At 41.9% G+C, this 18,671-nt stretch overlaps 1 protein-coding gene across 1 annotated transcript; it reads right to left on the bottom strand.

Annotated features, from left to right (window-relative positions):
• Positions 1 to 9,199: 9,199 nt before the first annotated feature.
• SPATA19 (spermatogenesis associated 19) lies at positions 9,200 to 14,005 on the bottom strand. The gene is made up of 5 exons (XM_006871014.1): positions 13,928 to 14,005; positions 13,697 to 13,753; positions 13,111 to 13,203; positions 12,809 to 12,900; positions 9,200 to 9,281 (listed from the first exon to the last, which is right to left on the bottom strand). The coding sequence occupies exons 1-5, from the start codon at positions 14,003 to 14,005 to the stop codon at positions 9,200 to 9,202; spliced, it is 402 nt and encodes a 133-aa protein (XP_006871076.1).
• Positions 14,006 to 18,671: the final 4,666 nt, after the last annotated feature.

Genomic DNA, 18,671 nt, shown 5'->3' on the forward strand with positions numbered 1-18,671 from the left:
GGTAAGAAGAGCAAACGATAGGTTTTATTTCATATCTGTATGCACAGGGTCCCTCCTCTTTTTCAAATAGCAGAAAGTACAGTCTAAAATCCAAGGTACATTTCCCTCCTAAAGAAGCCCTTCTTGATCACCACTGTTCTTTGAACTCCTTCCCTCTGGGTCCACAGCCAGATTTTAAGAGGTATTTTGTACCCACATGTCAGATCTGTGCCTGCTCACTGCTTATCCTCTTCTACCAGTCTCACATACTTGCAACCCAAACATGCACATGACCCTAAAAGTCCTCCTTCCCTCCCTGCTCTCCCTATGTGGATGATCCTTTTGCCTAGAATTTCTCCCTTGTTGCCAGGGCTTGGCCATACCTCTGAAACTCTGCTTCGACATCACCTCCTCTTGCAAGTTTGCTGATACTTTTCCTCTTAAGCAGAGAAAGCCACTTTCTTTTCTATTCTACCACTTATACTCCTGGTTCTTTTCTCATCCAATTTGGCATTATTTGTTTGAACATCAGTCACCTTCATCCCTCTGAACTCTTAAGATTTGACAGAATATTCACCAGGTATCTGCAGATTCCAGCATTGTTGTTGTTAGGTGCCTTCAAGTCAACTTCTGACTCATAGCCGCCCAGTATAGGATTTCCTAAGAGCCACTGATGAATTTAAACCATCAACCTTGTGGTTCAAGCCAACTTTGCAGTCCAGTACATTTAACCCACAGGGAGGACCTCACCAGGACTGCAGGTTCCAACATAGTGATGGGCATAAATGCTCAGTAAATTCTATGTGAATGGATTGTTGTTGTTAAGTGCCATGGAGTCGGTTCCAACTCATAGCGACCCTGTACAGGGTTTCCGAGGCTGTAAATCATTATGGGAGCAGAAAGCCTCAACTTTCTCCCACGGAACAGCTGGTAGTTTCGAACTGCTGACCTAGAGGTTCACAGCCGGATTCGTAACCACTACGCTACATCTATGTAGGTGTGAACTGCATTCATCAACCAAAATTCCTAAAGACATTTCATCTACCTTGTTGTTAAATGCTGTCGAGTCGATTCCGACCCATAGCGACCCTATATAGGGTTTCCGAGAAGCAGCTGGTGAGCTTGAACTGTCAACCTTGCAGTTCAAACGGCTTTGCAGTCTGGTGCATTAACCCACAGCGCCACACCAGGACTACCTAGGTCTCCCAAACAGTGCTAAACGACCTGGCAAACTGCTCTGACTCAAAGACCAGTTCACCCTCAGAAAATATGTTTGCATGGAAATGGCACCATCTGGTGGTTTTTAGTAAAACTCATCTTAGTCAACAATAATGGAGTTCCCCTCTCCTGTTGCCGTCCATAGGATAAGCACTCGACCTCAAGGTTGGCTTGAACTGCAAAGACAGTGGTTCAAACTCACCAACTGCTCTTCAGAAACCCTATTCAGTGTCGCTGTGAGTTGGAACTGACTTGACAGCACTTAACAACAACAACAATGCCTGGTCATACATTGGACGTATTATCAGGAGGGACAGGTCCATGGAGAAAGGCTTCGGGCTTGGTAAAGTGGAGGTTCAGATCCCCAACTAGATGGGTTGGCACAGTGTCAGCAGCAATGGACTCAAACGTAACAGGGATTGTAAGATTGGTGCAGGAGCTCGCAGTGTTTAGTTCTATTGTGCATAGGGTTGCTATGGCTTGGTACTGACTCATAGCTCCTAACAACAACAGCAATGCCTGCATGATAATGCACTGGACCACAAGGCTGGTTTGAACCACAATGTCGGCTATTCAAACTTACTAGCCATTCCTCAGAAACCACTGCTCTGTAAATTTATAAATTTTGAATGATGTTATAAATTTGGGGAACATTTTTTTCTGCCAAAATTTATAACATCATTCACGGGCCATACAAAATTATCAACTTAATAATTAGCCTACTATATTTAGTCAAATATTTAATTAACTCACCCCTAAATGCAACTGATGGAATCCTGGTGTGGCTCTGTGGGTTAATGCGCCAGACTGCAAAGTCGTTTGAACTGCAAGGTCGGCAGTTCAAGCTCACCAGCTGCTCCTTGGAAACCCTATACAGGGTCGCTCTGGGTCAGAATCGACTCGACGGCATGTCACAACAATAACACAACAAAATGCAACTGATGCATTTGAGTTATGGTGTTAGAGGAGAATATTAATAGTACCATGGACTGCCAAAAGAACAAAGCGATGTATGCTGCCATAGGATAAGCACTCTACTTCAAGGTCAGTTTGAACCACAAGATCAGTGATTCAATCTCACCAGCCACTCCTAGGAAACCCTATACAAGGTCACTATGAGTCAGAACCTACAGCACTCAACAACAACAATGTGATGGCAGGGCCAGACCAAATGATTTTGTGGACTTTATATTGCCTGCAAGCTAAACACTTCCCACCCTGCTTTAAAGGGTCACTATGAGTGGGCAACAGTAGTAAGGTTGGCCCAGAGTCAGGCAGTGTTTCATTCTACTGTGCACAAGGTTGGTCGCTATGGGTTGGTACTGATTTGATGGCACCTAACAACAACAACGAGTCAGAACCAATTCAATGGCACTTAACAACAACAATGCCCCACAATGAAAAAGAACAGATTGAAGTTGTCAAAGACTTCATTTTGCTTGGATTCACAATCAACATTCATGGAAGTCAAGAAACAAACAACATCTTTCATTATTAAGCAAATCTGCTTCATAAGACCTTTTAAACTGTTCAAGAGCAAAGACATCAGTTTGAAGTCTAAGGTGCACCTGACCATGATATTTTCAATCACTGCATACACATGTGAAAGTTGGACAGTGAATAAGAATGATCATAGCAGAATTGATGTATTTTTGAATTATGTAGTTGCAGAAGAATATTAAAAGTACCATGGATAGTCAGAAGAACAAACAAATTTGTGTTGGAAGAAGTACAGCTAGAATGCTCCTTAGACATCAGGATGGTGAGACATCATCACTCAGACTTCAGACATATTATCAGGAGGGATCAGTCCCTGGAAAAGGACATCATGCTTGGTAAAGAGAGTCAGTGAAAAAGAGGAAAACCGCTAATGACATGGATTGCCACAGTGGTAGTAGCAGTGGGCTCAAACATAACAGTTGTGGGGACAGCAAAGGACCAAGTGGTATTTCATTCTATTGCACATAGAGTTGCTATGAGTTAGAAACAACTCGAAGGCACCTAACAACAACAAAAAATACCCCACCACTACCAGTCTGGGAGGAAGGAGCTCCTGAGCATCAAATGCTTCTCCCAGCCTTCCCAAGTCAGGTGAGAGCTGGGGAGGCAAAGCCACTCCAGATTGCTAAGCATAACCAGCTTCTCTCTTTCTGGGCCCTCTACTCCCCTGAAATCAAAGCTGCTTGCAGGTACTAGGCCCTTTCTTGCTATCAGGTCTTAGCATACTTCATTACTTGACCTTGTAAATTCTCTAAGCTTCCACCTTAACATGTGCCTGCTTGGCCTAGTCCTGGATATCCATTTGCCCATTCGATATCACCACCAGTATGTCTTACAAGTACCAACACTCATGATGCAAACTGAACTTGGCCTCCCTCACACTTAGACCTGTGCATCAGAGGAAATGCACACCATCAACACTGGACTCACCAGTCTCCTCTTTCTCCCCCATTTTCCATGTGTGTGCATCACCAAGTCATAGCAGTTCTAGTGCACCCACATCTGTTTCTCTTCATCATCATCACCACCCCCATCCAGGCACCCATACCTAGGACTGAACTTCTGACCCCTATCTGCATCCATCCTTTTTCATTATTATTATTATTGTGTTATAATACATATAGCAAAAAGTTAGCCTTTGTAATCACTTACGTATGTAATTCAATGACATTAATTACATTTACCATCACCACTACTCATTTCCAGAAGTTTTGCATCCCCCTAAACAGAAACTTAGTAACCCATCAGCAATAACTTACTCTTTCCTTCCCTTAGCACCTTGTAACTACCATTTGTCTTTATGAACTTGCCTATTCTATATATTTTATATAAGTGGGATCAGACAGTATTTTCCTTTTGTGGCTGACATTTCACTCAGAATAATGTTTTCTAGGTTCATCCATGCAACAGTATGTACCAGACCTTCATTTCTCTTTGTGACTGAATACTATAGATATACCATATTTTGCTTATCCATTAATTTGTTAATGGACACTTGGGCTGTTTCTGCCTTTTGACTATTGTCAATAATGTTATAATCATTGATATATATATGTTTGCATTCTTGCTTTCAAGACTCTTGGTACATATCTAAGAGTGGAATTTTTGGATGGTATAGTAACTATGTTTAACTTTTTGAGGAATCATTAAACTGTTCTCCATAGTCTGTACACTCCCACCAGCAATGAACAAGATTTCCAATTTTTCCATATCCTCACCAAGACTTGTTTTGTTTTTCATTTTTCAGATGATTGGCACTGTAGTAGATGTGGTTGTTGTTGTTAGGTGCCAACAAGTCAGTACCAACTTATAGTGACCCTATGCGTAACAGAATGAAACACTGCCCTCTCCTGGGCCAACCTCACAATTGTTGCCACGCTTGAGCCCATTGATGTTGCCGTTTTGCCAATCCATCTCACTGGGGGTCTTGCTCTTTTTCTCTGACCCTCTACCTTACCAAACATGGTATCCTTCTCCAGTGATTGGTCCCTCCTGGCAATATGTCTGAAGTATAAGAAATGAAGTTTGGCCATCCTGGCCTCCAAGGAGCACTCTGGCTGCACTTCTTCCAACACAATAGATGTGGAGTGGTATTTAATTGTGGTGTTGATTTATATTTCTCTAATGACTCACTCATTAGAGTTCTGGTGTGGTTGTTATTGTTAAGACCATCGAGTCAGTTCCGACCCATAGCGACCCTGTATAGGGTTTCTGAGGAGCACCTGGTGAGCTTGAACCGCCTACCTTGCAGTTCAAATGGCTTTGCAGTCTGACGCATTAACCCACAGTGCCATACCGGGTTAACGTGCTGGGCTGCAAAGTCAGTTTGAACCACAGGTTGGGGGTTCAAGCTCACCAGCTGTTCCGCGGAAACCCTATACAGGCTTGCCATGAGTTGGAACCAACTCGACGACACTTATTAACAATGACTCACTGAACATTTTTCAAATGTGTATCTTGGGCATTTGTAGATTTTCTTTGGAGAAATGCCTTTTCAAGTCCTTTGTCCACTTATTTATTAGATAGGACTTTCCATATGTTCTGAATATTAAACCTGTTACGTTGTTGTGTTGACTGCCATCGAATTAGATGTGACTCATAGAGACCCTGTATAGGGTTTCCAGAGTTGTAGATCTTTGTAGGAACCAAGAACCTCATCTTTCTTCCATGGAGCAGCTGGTGGACTGGGACTGTCACTTTGTGGTTCACAGTACAGTGTTTATCCTACAGAGACTATATTTTCTCCTGTTCTCTAGGTTGCCTCTTCACTTTAAGAAGGCCTTTGATGCACAAAAGTTTTCCATTTTGACCCTGCATCCATCCTCTACACCATCCCAAATGATGAGTCATTCTCCTACATAATGTTTCCACATGTGAGTTGTTGTTACTGTTGTTAAGTACCATCGAGTCGGTTCCGACCCATAGCAACCCTGTATAAGGTTTCCAAGGAGCAGCTGGTGAGTGTGAACTGCCGGCCATCAGAAGTACAGCGTCACACCATGAGAATTCTGTATCATCCATTTCTTCTTTCATCATCCCCACACAGGGAAAGACCTGAGTCTTTGGTAAGGTGTTCACCCTAGCTGGCTAGGTCCCTGCTTCCCTGTTAACATCTTCCTGATCCATCTTCCCCTTGCTCATCTTTCCAGCTGTAATGATCTCTTTGCATTTATTCCATCATACCTCGGTCCTCTATCTCAGAGTCCATTGTGTCTGGTTAACTCTTACTTGCCTGTTTCTCCTCTCTCAGCTTTCCCCAATGGTGCAGGCAGCCAGAAAAATGCTTGGGGCTGGGATGGGGGGGTGGGGGCAGGCAATAAAGGTACAGGTGTTCCTAGCCTTTGGGAATAGTAGGAGAGGGCAGACACAATTTTGCTGTACCTCTCTTCCTTCCTTCTGTGATATCTGACTGGCCTTAGCCCATTGCTACCACTATCAGCAACTAAGGTGATCCTTCAACCTAGCGCAGTGGTACAATGTATGATTAAGGACATTGTTCGAACATGAGACTGCAAGGATTCAAATCTTAGCTCTGCCATGTAGTGGCTACATGACACCAGGAGAACTACTTAACCTTTATGAACTCCCAATTATGATTTTTAAGATAACAATCTCCTTAGCGTTTTCTTCTCTGATCAAACCAAGTTCCCATCATACTTCTCCCTGATAGTAATTATGAAAATTGTGACCAATAATTAGTTTGTTTAATACTGATCTCCTCTGTCAAAATGAAACATTGAGTCTTCAACTCCTGTATTTCCAGGCCAAGTCAAGGACCAAACACATCATGTAGCAGACTGAGGGAGAAACTAAATTTGGGGGTCATAAGGCCAGAACTATCAACTATGCTTAGTCATGTGACTTTAGACAATGAATTTAACCCCCTTGCTCTTATATAAAGGAGCTCTGGTAGCGTAGTGGTTACGAATCGGGCTGCGAACCTTAAGGTCAGCGGTTCGAAACTACCAGCCGCTCCGTGGGAGAAAGATGAGGCTTTCTACTCCCGTAAAGATTTACACCCTCGGAAACCCTGTACAGGGTCGCTATGGGTCAGACCCGACTCGATGGCACTTAACAACATAACAACAACAGCTCTTATATTGCTTCCTTTCTAAAATAGAGTAATAATGTTGTTAAGCACCGTGGAGTCAGTTCCGACTCATAGTGACCCTGCATAGGGTTTCTGAGGCTGTAAATCTTTACAGGAGCAGAATGCCTCATCTTTCTCTCGCAGAACCACTGGTAGTTTCGAACTGCCAACCTTCAGGTTTGCAGCCCGATTCGTAACCACTACATAATAGTAGTCGTAATAATATGAGTATTATCTATCTCAGAGGACAGCTTGGGATAAGTGCTTGAATACTTGTAAATTATTTAGCTAGTACTTTGTTGTTGTTGACTCCAATACTGACTCATGATGTCTCTGTACAGAGTGAAATTGGATTGTTGTGATTCATAGAGATTTTGTTGGCTGATTTTTGGAAATAATCACTAGACCTTTCTTTCTAGTCCATCTTAGTCTGCAAGTTCTACTGAAACCTGTTCAACATCAGAATAACACACAAGCCTCCACTGACATATGGGTAGTAGCTACACTTGAAATACATTAGCTAGAAATCAAAACTCAGGCCTACTGCATGGAAGGCAAGAATTTTACCATGGGACCCCAGAACCCTTAGATAGTGTTTAGCACATAGTGAGTGCTCATAAATATTATCCTTTATTATAGCAGCTGCTCAATAAATTCTTTAATGTAACAAACAAACCACACTTCCTCTAGGAAACCCTACCTTCCCAGTTCACATTCAGTGCAGGTTAGAAACCCTTATTATGTTTTTAGAGTGCCCTCCAAGTCCTGTTTCATCTCGCACTGTAGTGTTGATGAACATGTATAGTAGGTATAACGCAGAGCCAGGCCCACAGATCCTGCAGTGCCTCACAATTATTCAATTAAAGGCTCAGGACTCTGAAAGGGCTCTTAAATAGCATGTCTCTTTATTAGCAGATTAGGGAGGAGATCCCAGGGTGACCACTGTCACAGTAAAAGGTCTACCACTGAGTCCCCTCTGCCCAGGTGTCACTTTTCTGGTCCCTCTTCAGATCAAGGGGAGATGGACGTACTGACAAGAGTCACTTCCTTGACCCTGAAGAACACCAACCTAGGAACAGAGAAATTCCAATGTAATAGGAACATGTACAGAAATGGGGCTATGTAAGACATGTCTCCCCCTAGGTCTTCCACTATCTACATTCTCAGAGCTGGATCTGGAGACCAGAAAAGCCCATGAAAGGTAAAGTTAGTTGCCTGCTAGACAGATCTGGGACTGAGTCATGGGGCTCTGTTTCTTCCTATTGTAGTAACCCCTGGCAAGTTAAATATCCCTCAGCTGACAAATATCATCTGTCAGCTATTATCAAATGAGAATTCTTGGGTAAATGATTCAGAACATGGCATAAAAGAACCATCTGACCAATGGCCAGCATGACCTTTCCATGGCCCTATTTTAGCATCATAAGAACCAGCTGCATCTTAAGATCAGCACACACTTAGCCCCCCACACCAGCTAGTACCGTCTTTCCACATAAAAAGAGACCCGTTTCCTGATAAGTGAGTCTTATCATCTGTCACTCTCACTGACCTTAAATTCATGGTGCTGACCACTCAGTACCAAGTGCAAAAGTGGAGGTCAAGTGATCTCCCCAAAACCAAATTGCCTCTCCTGACTCCAAATGTTCTTTGATTCTTCTATTCAAAGTGTAATCCAGAGAACAGCAATGCATCCCCTGGGATCCATTTGAAGTGTAAAATTGCAGGCCCTACCAGAGACCTACTTAGTCAACACAAGCATTTCTAGCAATTCTCCCATGATCCCCAGATACATGGCATTGAGATATAACACCACAATTGGAAGAGTCTGTCTGAAACTCAATGTCAAGTCCTTCCAGAGATTTGAGAGAACTTTCCAGGAGTATAAGGCAGCTGCCACCCCTCTTCGTTGGCCCCAAAGCTCAGTCATGTGTCCCTTTTAACTGCCCAGATAAACCCTCTACTCTGCTCAGTCACTCACCTGACAGATCTCTCACCTGTCACTCTTAGCAATCTGAATAGGAAGATGCAATATGTGGGTCATAAGCTGAACCAACTGTCAGGTGTGATATGCTGCAGAGAAAAAGAGGAGGTGCAAAGGAGAAGGACTATGGGTCAGAGCCTGCACAGGGCATGCTGGCCAGGGCTTGAGGTGTTGTGTGGTCAGACACACTGGGATTCTGCCCCACCAGGGCCTGGGAGCAGAGTCTTGCAGTCTGACTGAAAGGACTCCTGCTAAGCTAGGGAAAGGGGTTCACAGTGAAACTAACATAAGAAAGGATAACCACTCTGGTGACTGCTTTTCCCTGCTTTTGAATATGCAAATGAACACAGTTGAGGTTGGGCAGAAAGCCCATGAGCTACTCCCACCCCAACCACCCCAGTGAAAACTATGAACCCTTGTATCCAGAATGCTTACCTTCGTCTCACCTGTTCTATCCGATCCCGCATAGCATCCTCTCTCACCTCACTTGGAACTTGGAAGATACGGGTATGACTGCAAAAGACATTTGGATTCCTGAGTTTCATTTCGTCATTTTTACTGGACATTGTTGAAGCTGCTAGATTTGGGTTATACGTATGCTAGATCTTGTCACAGCACCATGAGCTTCTGAGCTGGCCCCTCACCCATCTTGTATAATGATCACACCGGTTTTGTTTTTACCAATCAAGTACCTACAGCAACCCAGTCTTCCTTAGCACTTAAAAATGGTTCTAGGAGGGTCAAGGAAACAGAGAAGTGAGTTAAGTGCCTTTACTAGACTTATACAGCAGGTCAGCTGTCTTGTAAGATATGAAAGTCACACCTTCTGAATTCCTCTCTACTTCATTAGTTCTTTATAAGCATTGCAATGACATATTCACTGATGGACTGCAGAGATGATACACCAAGCCAACACACATATTGAATCTCTTTGTATATGAGGATTGGGAAGTAGACAGAAGGTGTGGTTTAGGCTGATTGATTAGTTTTTCATGCTGATTTTCCTTGCTCTTTATAATTCTCTTCTTAGTCTTTTCAACCCCATATCCCACTCATCCCCTAGAGAATGTGGTCTGTCCACTGAATACCCCACTTCTTTTGCTATTGCAAGCATTTCCTCTATGCAGTACCTAACTCTAGATGCTCTAGGGCTTTCTAAGGTGGCCATAGATAACACTGATACTGCCTCCAATGATGTAGGTAAGCAAAGGGTGTAGGGGGAAGAGACATGCTCATGAATATTATTCATACAAAGTGACTGCAGCATAGGGTAGAGTGGCAGGGTGGGTGCCTAAAGAGAAAGATAATCAAAGAAGGGACTTCATAGGACAGAGAGATGGCACCCAGCCCTTTGGGATGATGAAAGGATCAGAGAAGAGAGAACCTGAGCACTGGGCCCCGAGGAGGTGGGTTTGGCCAGGGGGAGGTAACTCCAAGGGTGCCAAGTTGGTCCTACCATCTGGAAGGATCCAGATTATCCAATTTTTGTGGCATGGAAACAAGTGTTCTGCCTGAAAGTTTTCTGTGTCCTGGGTGGTTCTTGCTTGTTGTTGTTGTTAAGTGCCATCGAGTCGGTTCCGACTCACAGCGACCCTGCCCAGTGTTTCCGAAGCTGTAAATCTTTACGGGAGCAGCAAGCCTCATCTTTCTCCCATGGAGCAACTGGTAGTTTCGAACTGCTGACCTTAAGGTTCACAGCCCGATTCGTGACCACTACAATACCTTGCCTAGAATTTATGTAATCAGGGTGCCCACAGGTGGAACTTCTGCATGGCTTCTACATTCCTCATGGCTACTTCATTCAGTGTGTTCTTTACCTATCACACACCTTTTCACCTAGCTAGCTTTATCCCCTTGAAATTGGAGGCTGTGTCTTATTATTTTCTTTCTTCTGAAGAGCATTGCATAATCAGGTGATCAGTACATGGCTATGAAGCAAATGAGCATCAAATGATGCTGACACGTATTCCCCGAATACTTGGTATTAGAAGAGGACACCAGAGTAATAGATTGTGGAGAAACCTGCAGTTTGTTTAGATAAAATCTCCCTGGAAAATCCAGAGTGAAAAGATATGTAGATAATTGGTTGTAGTTCCTGTTAAGTGCTACTGAGTCTATTCCACTCATAATCATGCTGGATAAGGATTTCCCAGGCTTTAAATCTTTGTGGAAACAGAAAACCTCATCTTTCTCCCATGGCGCTGCTGGTGGGCTCAAACTGTAGACCTTGTGGTTTGCAGACCAGTGCTTATCACATGAAGCCATTACACTTCTTGTGGTTCCTATGTTGTTGCTGTTGTTAAGTGTCTTTGAGTTGGCTCCGACTCATAGTGATCCTTTATAGGGTTTCTGAGGAGCAGCTGGTGGATTTGAACTGCCGACCTTGAAATTCAAACTGACCTGTGGTCCAGTACATTATCCTGCAGTACCACACCAGGACTCCTGTGGTTCCTGAAGCATGTCTCAAATGCTTAAACTTAGTTATGATGTACAACTAAGGCTTAAGAAAATATTGTGAGTTCGGTCTAGATTATCCAAAGAAAACCAATGCAACATTTAGAGTTCCACAGTACCACCTGGCAAGACTCCGCATACAGGGCCATGACTGGATGGATGAAGGACCAACATCTTTGGTTTGAGAAACCTTAAAGGTTTCCCATCCAAAACTCCTTTCCCAGAGGGGCCTCAAATTGAACCACAATTATTCCTTTTATTATGTAATTACTCTGTATTTAAATCCTCTTTTTAAATGCTGATGCCACTTGTAGTTGATGTTAAGTGCCATTGTGTTTATTCAGACTAACAGTGACCCTGTATAGGGTTTCAGAGAAGCAGCTCTTGGATTTAAACTGCTGACCTTGTGGTTTGCAGCCAAGTGCTGATCTTACAGCGACACTCCAAAAGTCCAGGTAGGTTAAATATATGAAAACCCTATATGTGGAAATAAAAAATGTATTTCTCAAAGTAATATGTATGGAGCTTAGAAAAACAGAAGGCAGTGCAGATGTGAAGAGATAGCACTTTCACTACTCTGTCTGTTGCTTGTTATTGTTAAGTGTCATGGTGTTGGCTCCCATTCACAGCAATTCTGTGTCGGGTTTCCAAGGATCTACTGGTGGATTTAAACCACCCATCTACACTAGGAGAGTTTCATCCCACGCTTCCTCTACTGGGAAGGGATGTGGTCGAAAGAGAAGGTGGTGCTGTAGCTGCTAACCACAAGGTTGGTGTTTCAAACCCACCAGCTACTCCTCAGAAACCTTACACAGGGTCGCTGTGAGTCAAAATTGACTGGATGCACTTAACAACAACAAATAAATTCAAGGGAAAAGGCCCACCCTTCTGGCCCAGCTCTTAACAATAACATGTGTTTGGTGGTGCTGGTGGTGGCCCGAGTCACCGGAAGGGCTGTGGGGGTGCAGTTCATGGGTTGGGGGTTCTGTGTGAGTTTAGACATATCTGCCTTAATGTGGAGCATAGAATTTTTTGCCTCAGGCACTAAGAAACCTCTTGTACTTCAGTTGCAAAGAAGGGCTTTGGCTTTTGCATTTTAAGAGCTTATTTACTTTAAGTTGTTTAAAATTCAGCTGCTTCCAACAGTTCAGGTGCAAAAATTAAAGAAGTCTAGAATGTGTTCTGGTATGACTCCATAGGCTATGTACTAGGCCTCAAGCTTCAGTTTAAACCTCCAGGTTGGTGGTTCTCCTAGGAAACCCTATACAGGGTTGCTATGAGTCGGAACCAACTCTATGGCACTTAACAATCACTACAAAATGTGTTCAGAAACATTTAAGAAATGGTGAGTGAGCCCAGTTTTCCAGTCCCTCGAGTCATATAAAAATTTAGAAATCAGCTAGGTTTCCAAGACAGCAAAAATAATCCTCAACACCCCAAAGCAAGGTAAAGTATTTCCAAGATAAACAGGGCATGTCTAGAGAAGAATGTATGAGTTTGGTTGTGCTGGAATCCTAAAAGGAGGGCCCCTGCCTTCTCAGAAGCTCCCTTCCCACCCTCTACTCAGGGAAAATGGGGCATTTTACCTCCATCTTATGAACTGGATTCTAGTTCTTTCCTCCAGGACCTCTTGACTCTGGTTTGTTAATAAATCAGACTTTGAGAGATGGTGCTTTACCTAGGAAATCCAGTCAGAATCCGTATGATTTCTGTTCAGCACAGAGCCTGGGACTGGGGTGAAGCCAATCCCAGAAGTCTCTCCCTCTTCCCAGCCCCACTCCACTCAAACCACACATACTTTTAGTAATCCTTCCCATCTTTTACCCCTCCCTTGTCCCACCACCCCAAGACAGCTAGCCTCAAACTCTCAAAGACTTTGGTCTGTTACCACATCTCTGGTCACATGTATATCTTGGCCACGGGTAGGAGAGTTGTTGCTGGACATCTTCTCCTTTATGTCCTGGGAAGCCTCTTCTTCAGTCTGAAAAATGAGCCCTTTCTTCTGAACCACTGTCATTCTGCATCCTATCCTAGCTGTGCTATCTCTTCTTCCTTTTTGCCTTTCTTATTTTCCGTTACAGTATACAAACCCACACACCCACACAAACACTCCCCAAATTCCTCAGTTCCTGTATAATCTGATCTACTGCTACTGTCCTGTGAAGTTCCAGAGAACTCACTGAGTCTCTGGTTCACTCCCCAAGGTATTCCTGAGCCACCTTTGAACTGGTAGTATTGCTTAGGAATCCACTCAAGTCAATATGCTTGAGACACAGGGCTGAGTGAGTGAATAGAACCACTAGCAGATATCTTACAAGGACACCAGCCTGTGTCCTTTAGGATATTTGGGTGAATTAGGTACACCTCTGGGCAAGTAGCTTAGCAAAGCTTAGTATCTGGTGAGTCCAGACCCTCGTACCCACTGGTCAGGTCTAGAACTTTGGCTACACTGAGTCATAGAGAATCTTACTCACTTTTTTCAACCAGTGCTGTACCACAGACACAGCCTCACTTTCCACAACTTCAATGTCCTGGAACAAATTGAGAAGGCGATGACCTCATAATACCTAGGAGCTCAGTTCCCCCTCTCCGCATTTTAATCCAGAGTTGTCTATTACAAAATCTCCCTGGAAATGCAGCAGGAGCGCAGAGGGTAGAAGATATATTAGAAACATTTCCTCATAGCTACCACCAACTCCACTTACCGAACTGGTTTTTGGTGGGAAGGGGAACCCTACACCTTTGCGGGCAAGAATGTACACAATCCATGTTGTAATGATCATATTTGGACTTACACCAGGCCTCCTCCTTGGCTCCCTCCTTCCATTGACTCTGCCTATGAATGTCTATGGGACAGGGAGGTCTTTGAAGGCAAGTGTGCACCTGATTGGCTAACCAGTGATGATGTGACAATGACCTCCCTTAATCTCCAAGGTCAAAGCAGAGATGAGAAAGAGAGGTCAAGAAGTTTCTACCTTAGTGACAGCTATAGCCAGAAATAGAAAAGTGGGTGGGAGTTACATTAATAGATAGCTAAGACCAGCCTGAGGTAGACACAAGGGGAAATAACCCAAATCAGGGAGGGAAACAGTTGATGACTGGCCATCCAGTCTTGAGCAATTGCTGAAATTTCAGAAGCAGAAATTTTACAAATTAAAGAATAAATATTGGACAAAGTGACCTGGTTCATCTAAACATTCAAAACAATGCCTAAACACTTACTATTCTTATTTTTACATGCACTGAGAAAAGGAGAACTTGTTATCTCCCAAAAAACATCAAAGGTAGGGAGAAAAAAAATTCTCTACAAGGACATTTTCTTCATTTTTTTTTTCTGTCTTGTTTATATAAGTGATACAAATAAAATACCCTGTTTTAGACTTTATTGCGATCTCAAAAAAAACATATATTGAAATCCTCTCCATGTACCTATGGATGTGATCCTATTGGGAAATAGTTTTCTTTTGTTATGTTAATGTGGCCATTATCAGAGTGAGTTCTACATCCAATCACACCTAAGTTGTAAAAAGCGCAGAATAGACACACACGCATACAAAGAGGGAAGACAGATGTAATGTCAAAGCAAGCGTATGTCAAGGATTGCCAGAGACACCAGGCACTAGGAGAGAGACAGAGGGAATTGAAACAACTGAAATCCTGATTTGAATTTCTAGCCTCCTGAACTGTAAGAAAATAAATTTCTGTACTTTAAAACTGACCAGTTATGGTAGTTCAGTTATGGCAGCCTTAGATAAACACGACAGAAATCAAACAATAAGAAGTATAGAGAAAAAGTAAAAAGATATATCCTGGTTAAGCGCTGGTAGCGTAGTGGTTACGAATCAGGCTGTGAACTGCAAGGTCAGCAGTTCGAAACTACCAGCTGTTCCGCAGGAGAGAGAAGAGGCTTTCTGCTCCCATAAAGATTTACAGCCTCGGAAACCCTGTACAGGGTCGTTATGAGTCGGAACCAATTCCACGGCACATAACAACAACATTCTATTTTGAGCAGCAAGAAAGAATAGACCAAAATGGATGTCAGAAGAAACTCTGAAACTTTCTCACCAGCGCAGAGATGCTAAAGCAAATGGAAGAAATGAGGAGGTAAAAGACAGACCTGAACAGAAAATTTCAAAGGGCAGCTTGAGAACACAAAGTCAAGTATTATAAAGAAATGTGCAAAGACCAGGAATTAGAAAACCAAAAGGGAAGAGCACACTCAACATTTCTCAAGCTGATAAAACTGAGGAAAAATTCAAGCCTCAACTGGAAATACTGAAGGATTCTTTGGGCAACATATTAAATGATGCAGAAAACATCAAAGAAGAGGGAAAGAATACACAGTCACTGTGCCAAAAAGAAATGGTAGATGTTTAATCATTTCAGGAAGTAGCATATGATCAAGAGCCAATGGTACTGAAGGTGTCTAGAAGCTTATCTGAAACCTGTCTACAGTGAGTGACCCTACTGGTATTTAAAATACCAGTGGCATAGCTTCCAGAATCACAGCAACACGAAAGCCATAACAATGTGACAAACTAACACACGAGTGGTGAAGAATGATGTTTATCTCTGATTTATTGACTATGTAAAGGCTTAGGACATTTCAGAAAATGAGTATTCTGGTACACTTAATTGTTCTTATGAGGAACCTGTACATAAACCAAGAGGCAGTCGTTCAAACAGAACGAGGAGAAACTGGATGTTTAAAAGCAGTAAAGGTGTGCATCAGCGTTATATTCTTTCATCATATTTATTCAACTGTATGCTGAGCAAATAATCCGAGAATCTGTATTACATGAAGAACATGGCATCAGGATTGCAGGAAGACTCATTTAACAACATGCAATATGCAGATGATACAACATTGCTTGCTTATTTTAAAGACAAGAGGATTTTAAAAACTTATTGATAAAGATCAAAGACTGCAATCTTCAATATGGGTTTCACCTAAGTAAATTCTTTCTAGTCTAATTATAGCCTGGAGGCTCTAGGGGTTCTGGAGATCTGAAGCAAAGCCTGTACAGAGGGCACTTGCCCACATGGTTCAGAACTCCAGGATAGCAAGGGGTAGAAAGAATTTACTAATCAGTTGCCCTGCTCCCAACTGCCCTCTGATTCTGACAGACACTGAAGTCAGCAACCTGAAGGGCCTCTACTACTTCCGAATGAATTACTCTGAGCACAGACAATACCTACGCCTACAGGAACTCCATCCTCCATATGAGTTCCTTGGCCTACAGGAATCCTTCTCCCCCTTCCCCAGAGTTTTTGCCTGAGTCCAACAACTACACTGATTTTTTTTGTTGTTGTTGCTGTTATTTATTTTTCCTTTAGTTGTTTCCTTGTTTTTGTTTATTCTTTCTTCTCCTTCTTCTTTCCCTTCCCTTAATTTTATACTTTCTAGTTCTGATTTTTCTTTATTTTTCTTTTTCTCATTTCCACCCTCTTCATTTTTTTTCTTGATTTTTCTTTAAGATTCTCTAGTCTTTTTCTCTTTTCATCTTCTTCCCTCTCTTTGTTATTTTATTTTAGTGATTTCTTTTCTTTACTCTCTTACTTTTATCCTGAACAAATCTATTTTCTTGTCCCTATTTCTCTTTTTAGTTAAATTTTTTCTTCTGAACCTGACTTGACTTTCTAGCAGCTACAATCTTTTTTTTTTTTTTTAAATCTTCAGCAAAACTTTATTTGCATGTGATATTAATGATGTTGTTCAAAAATTTCCACATTCTTTTGGATCATCTTTCTTTGGAATGGGCACAAATATGGATCTATGTCTCTCAGTTGGCCAGGTAGTTTAGTTGTCTCCCAAATTTCCTAACATAGACGAGTGAATGTTTCTGGAATTTTATCAATTTGTTGAAACATTTCAATTCCCGAAGCTGTGCTTTTTGCCAATGTCTTCTGTGCAGTTTGGACTTCTTCCTTTAATGCCATAGGCTCTTGATCAAATGTTACCTCTTCAAATGGTTGAATGTCAACCAATTATTTTTGGTACTGTGACACTGTGTACTCTTCCCATATTCTGTTGATGCTTCCTGTACCATTTAATATTTTATGCATAAAATCCCTTAGTATTGCATCTCAAGACTTGAAATTTTTATTTAGTTTTTTCAGTTTGAGAAACACTGAGCATGTTCTTCCCATTTGATTTTATAACTCCAGATCTTTACACATTTCATTATAATACTTTACTTTGTCTTTTTGAAAAGCCTTTGAAGTTTTCTGCTCAGCTCTTTTACTCCATCATTTCTTACAGTCACTTTAACTTCTCTATGTTCAAGAGTAATGTTCAGAGTCTCTTCTGACATGCATTTTGATCTTTTGATTTCTTCATTTATGATGTTCCTGATGTCATCCCACAGTTCTTCTGTCATTTAGTTATTAGTGTCTAATGCATCCGATCTGTTCTTGAGGTGGACTCTAAATACAAATGGGATATACTCAGACATATTTTGAGTCTCATGAACTTGTTTTAATTTTCTTCAACTTCATCCTGAATTTGCATATGAGTAACTGATGGTCTGTTCTACAGTTGGCCCCTGATCTCATTTTGGCTGATGATATTGAACTTCTCCATTGTCTATTCCTACAGATACAGTCTATTTGATTCCTGTGTATTACATCTGGTGAGGTCTACATGTATAGTTGCCATTTACATTGTTGTAAAAAGGTATTTGTAACAAGTAAGTCATTGGTTTTATGAAATTCCATCATGTGACCTTAGACATACTTTCTATTATCATGGTCATGTTTTCCAACCAATCAGCCTTCCTCTTGTTTCCAACTATTGAGTTCCTATCACCAGCAATAATCAATGTATCTTGATTGTACATTTGATTAATTTCAGACTGCAGAAGTTGGTAGGATTCTTAAATTTCTTCATCATCGTCTTTAGCTTTTGGTGCATATATTTGAATTCAAGTCTTCCTTGTAGGAGTAAAGATATTATTATCCTATCACAGATAGCACTGTGCTTCAGTATAGATCCTCAGATGACCTTTTTGACATTGAATGTGACATCATCCATCTTCAATATGCCATTCCTGTTATAGTATATCATATAATTGTCTGATTCAAAAGGACCGATACCAGTCCATTTTAGTTCACTAATGCCGAGGATATCAATTTTCATGAATTCTCCATTGCATTTATTAATGGATGTTTACAACTGTTTCTCCTCATTTTGAGTTGTGCCTCATCAGAAAATTAAGGTTGACTCTACTTTGAGGAAGAAACTCTTCCTCAGTCATATTTTGAGTGCCTTCAAAATGGAGGAGCTCATCTTCCAGTACTATATCAGCCAGTGTTCTGCTGGTATCCATAAGGTTTTCAGTGGCTAATTTTTCAGAAGTGGTCTGTAAGTTCCTTATCCCTGGTCTGTCCTATTCTGGAAGCTCCACTAAAACCTGTCCACACTGGTGACCCTACTGGGACTAGAAATAC

The sequence above is a fragment of the Chrysochloris asiatica genome, unplaced genomic scaffold, assembly GCF_000296735.1.
Source record: "Chrysochloris asiatica unplaced genomic scaffold, ChrAsi1.0 scaffold00158, whole genome shotgun sequence".
NCBI classification, from domain to species: Eukaryota; Metazoa; Chordata; class Mammalia; order Afrosoricida; family Chrysochloridae; genus Chrysochloris; species Chrysochloris asiatica.

Excerpts from the sequence above, each read along its gene's own strand:
- SPATA19 (XM_006871014.1), bottom strand. The coding sequence starts at position 14,005 with ATGATCATTACAACATGGATTGTGTACATTCTTGCCCGCAAAGGTGTA. Across the intron at positions 13,754-13,927 it reads TCCCACCAAAAACCAGTTCG|GACATTGAAGTTGTGGAAAG; the intron begins GTAAGTGGAGTT and ends AATTTGTTCCAG. Across the intron at positions 9,282-12,808 it reads ATCCAGTTCATAAGATGGAG|TCATACCCGTATCTTCCAAG; the intron begins GTAAAATGCCCC and ends TGTCTTTTGCAG.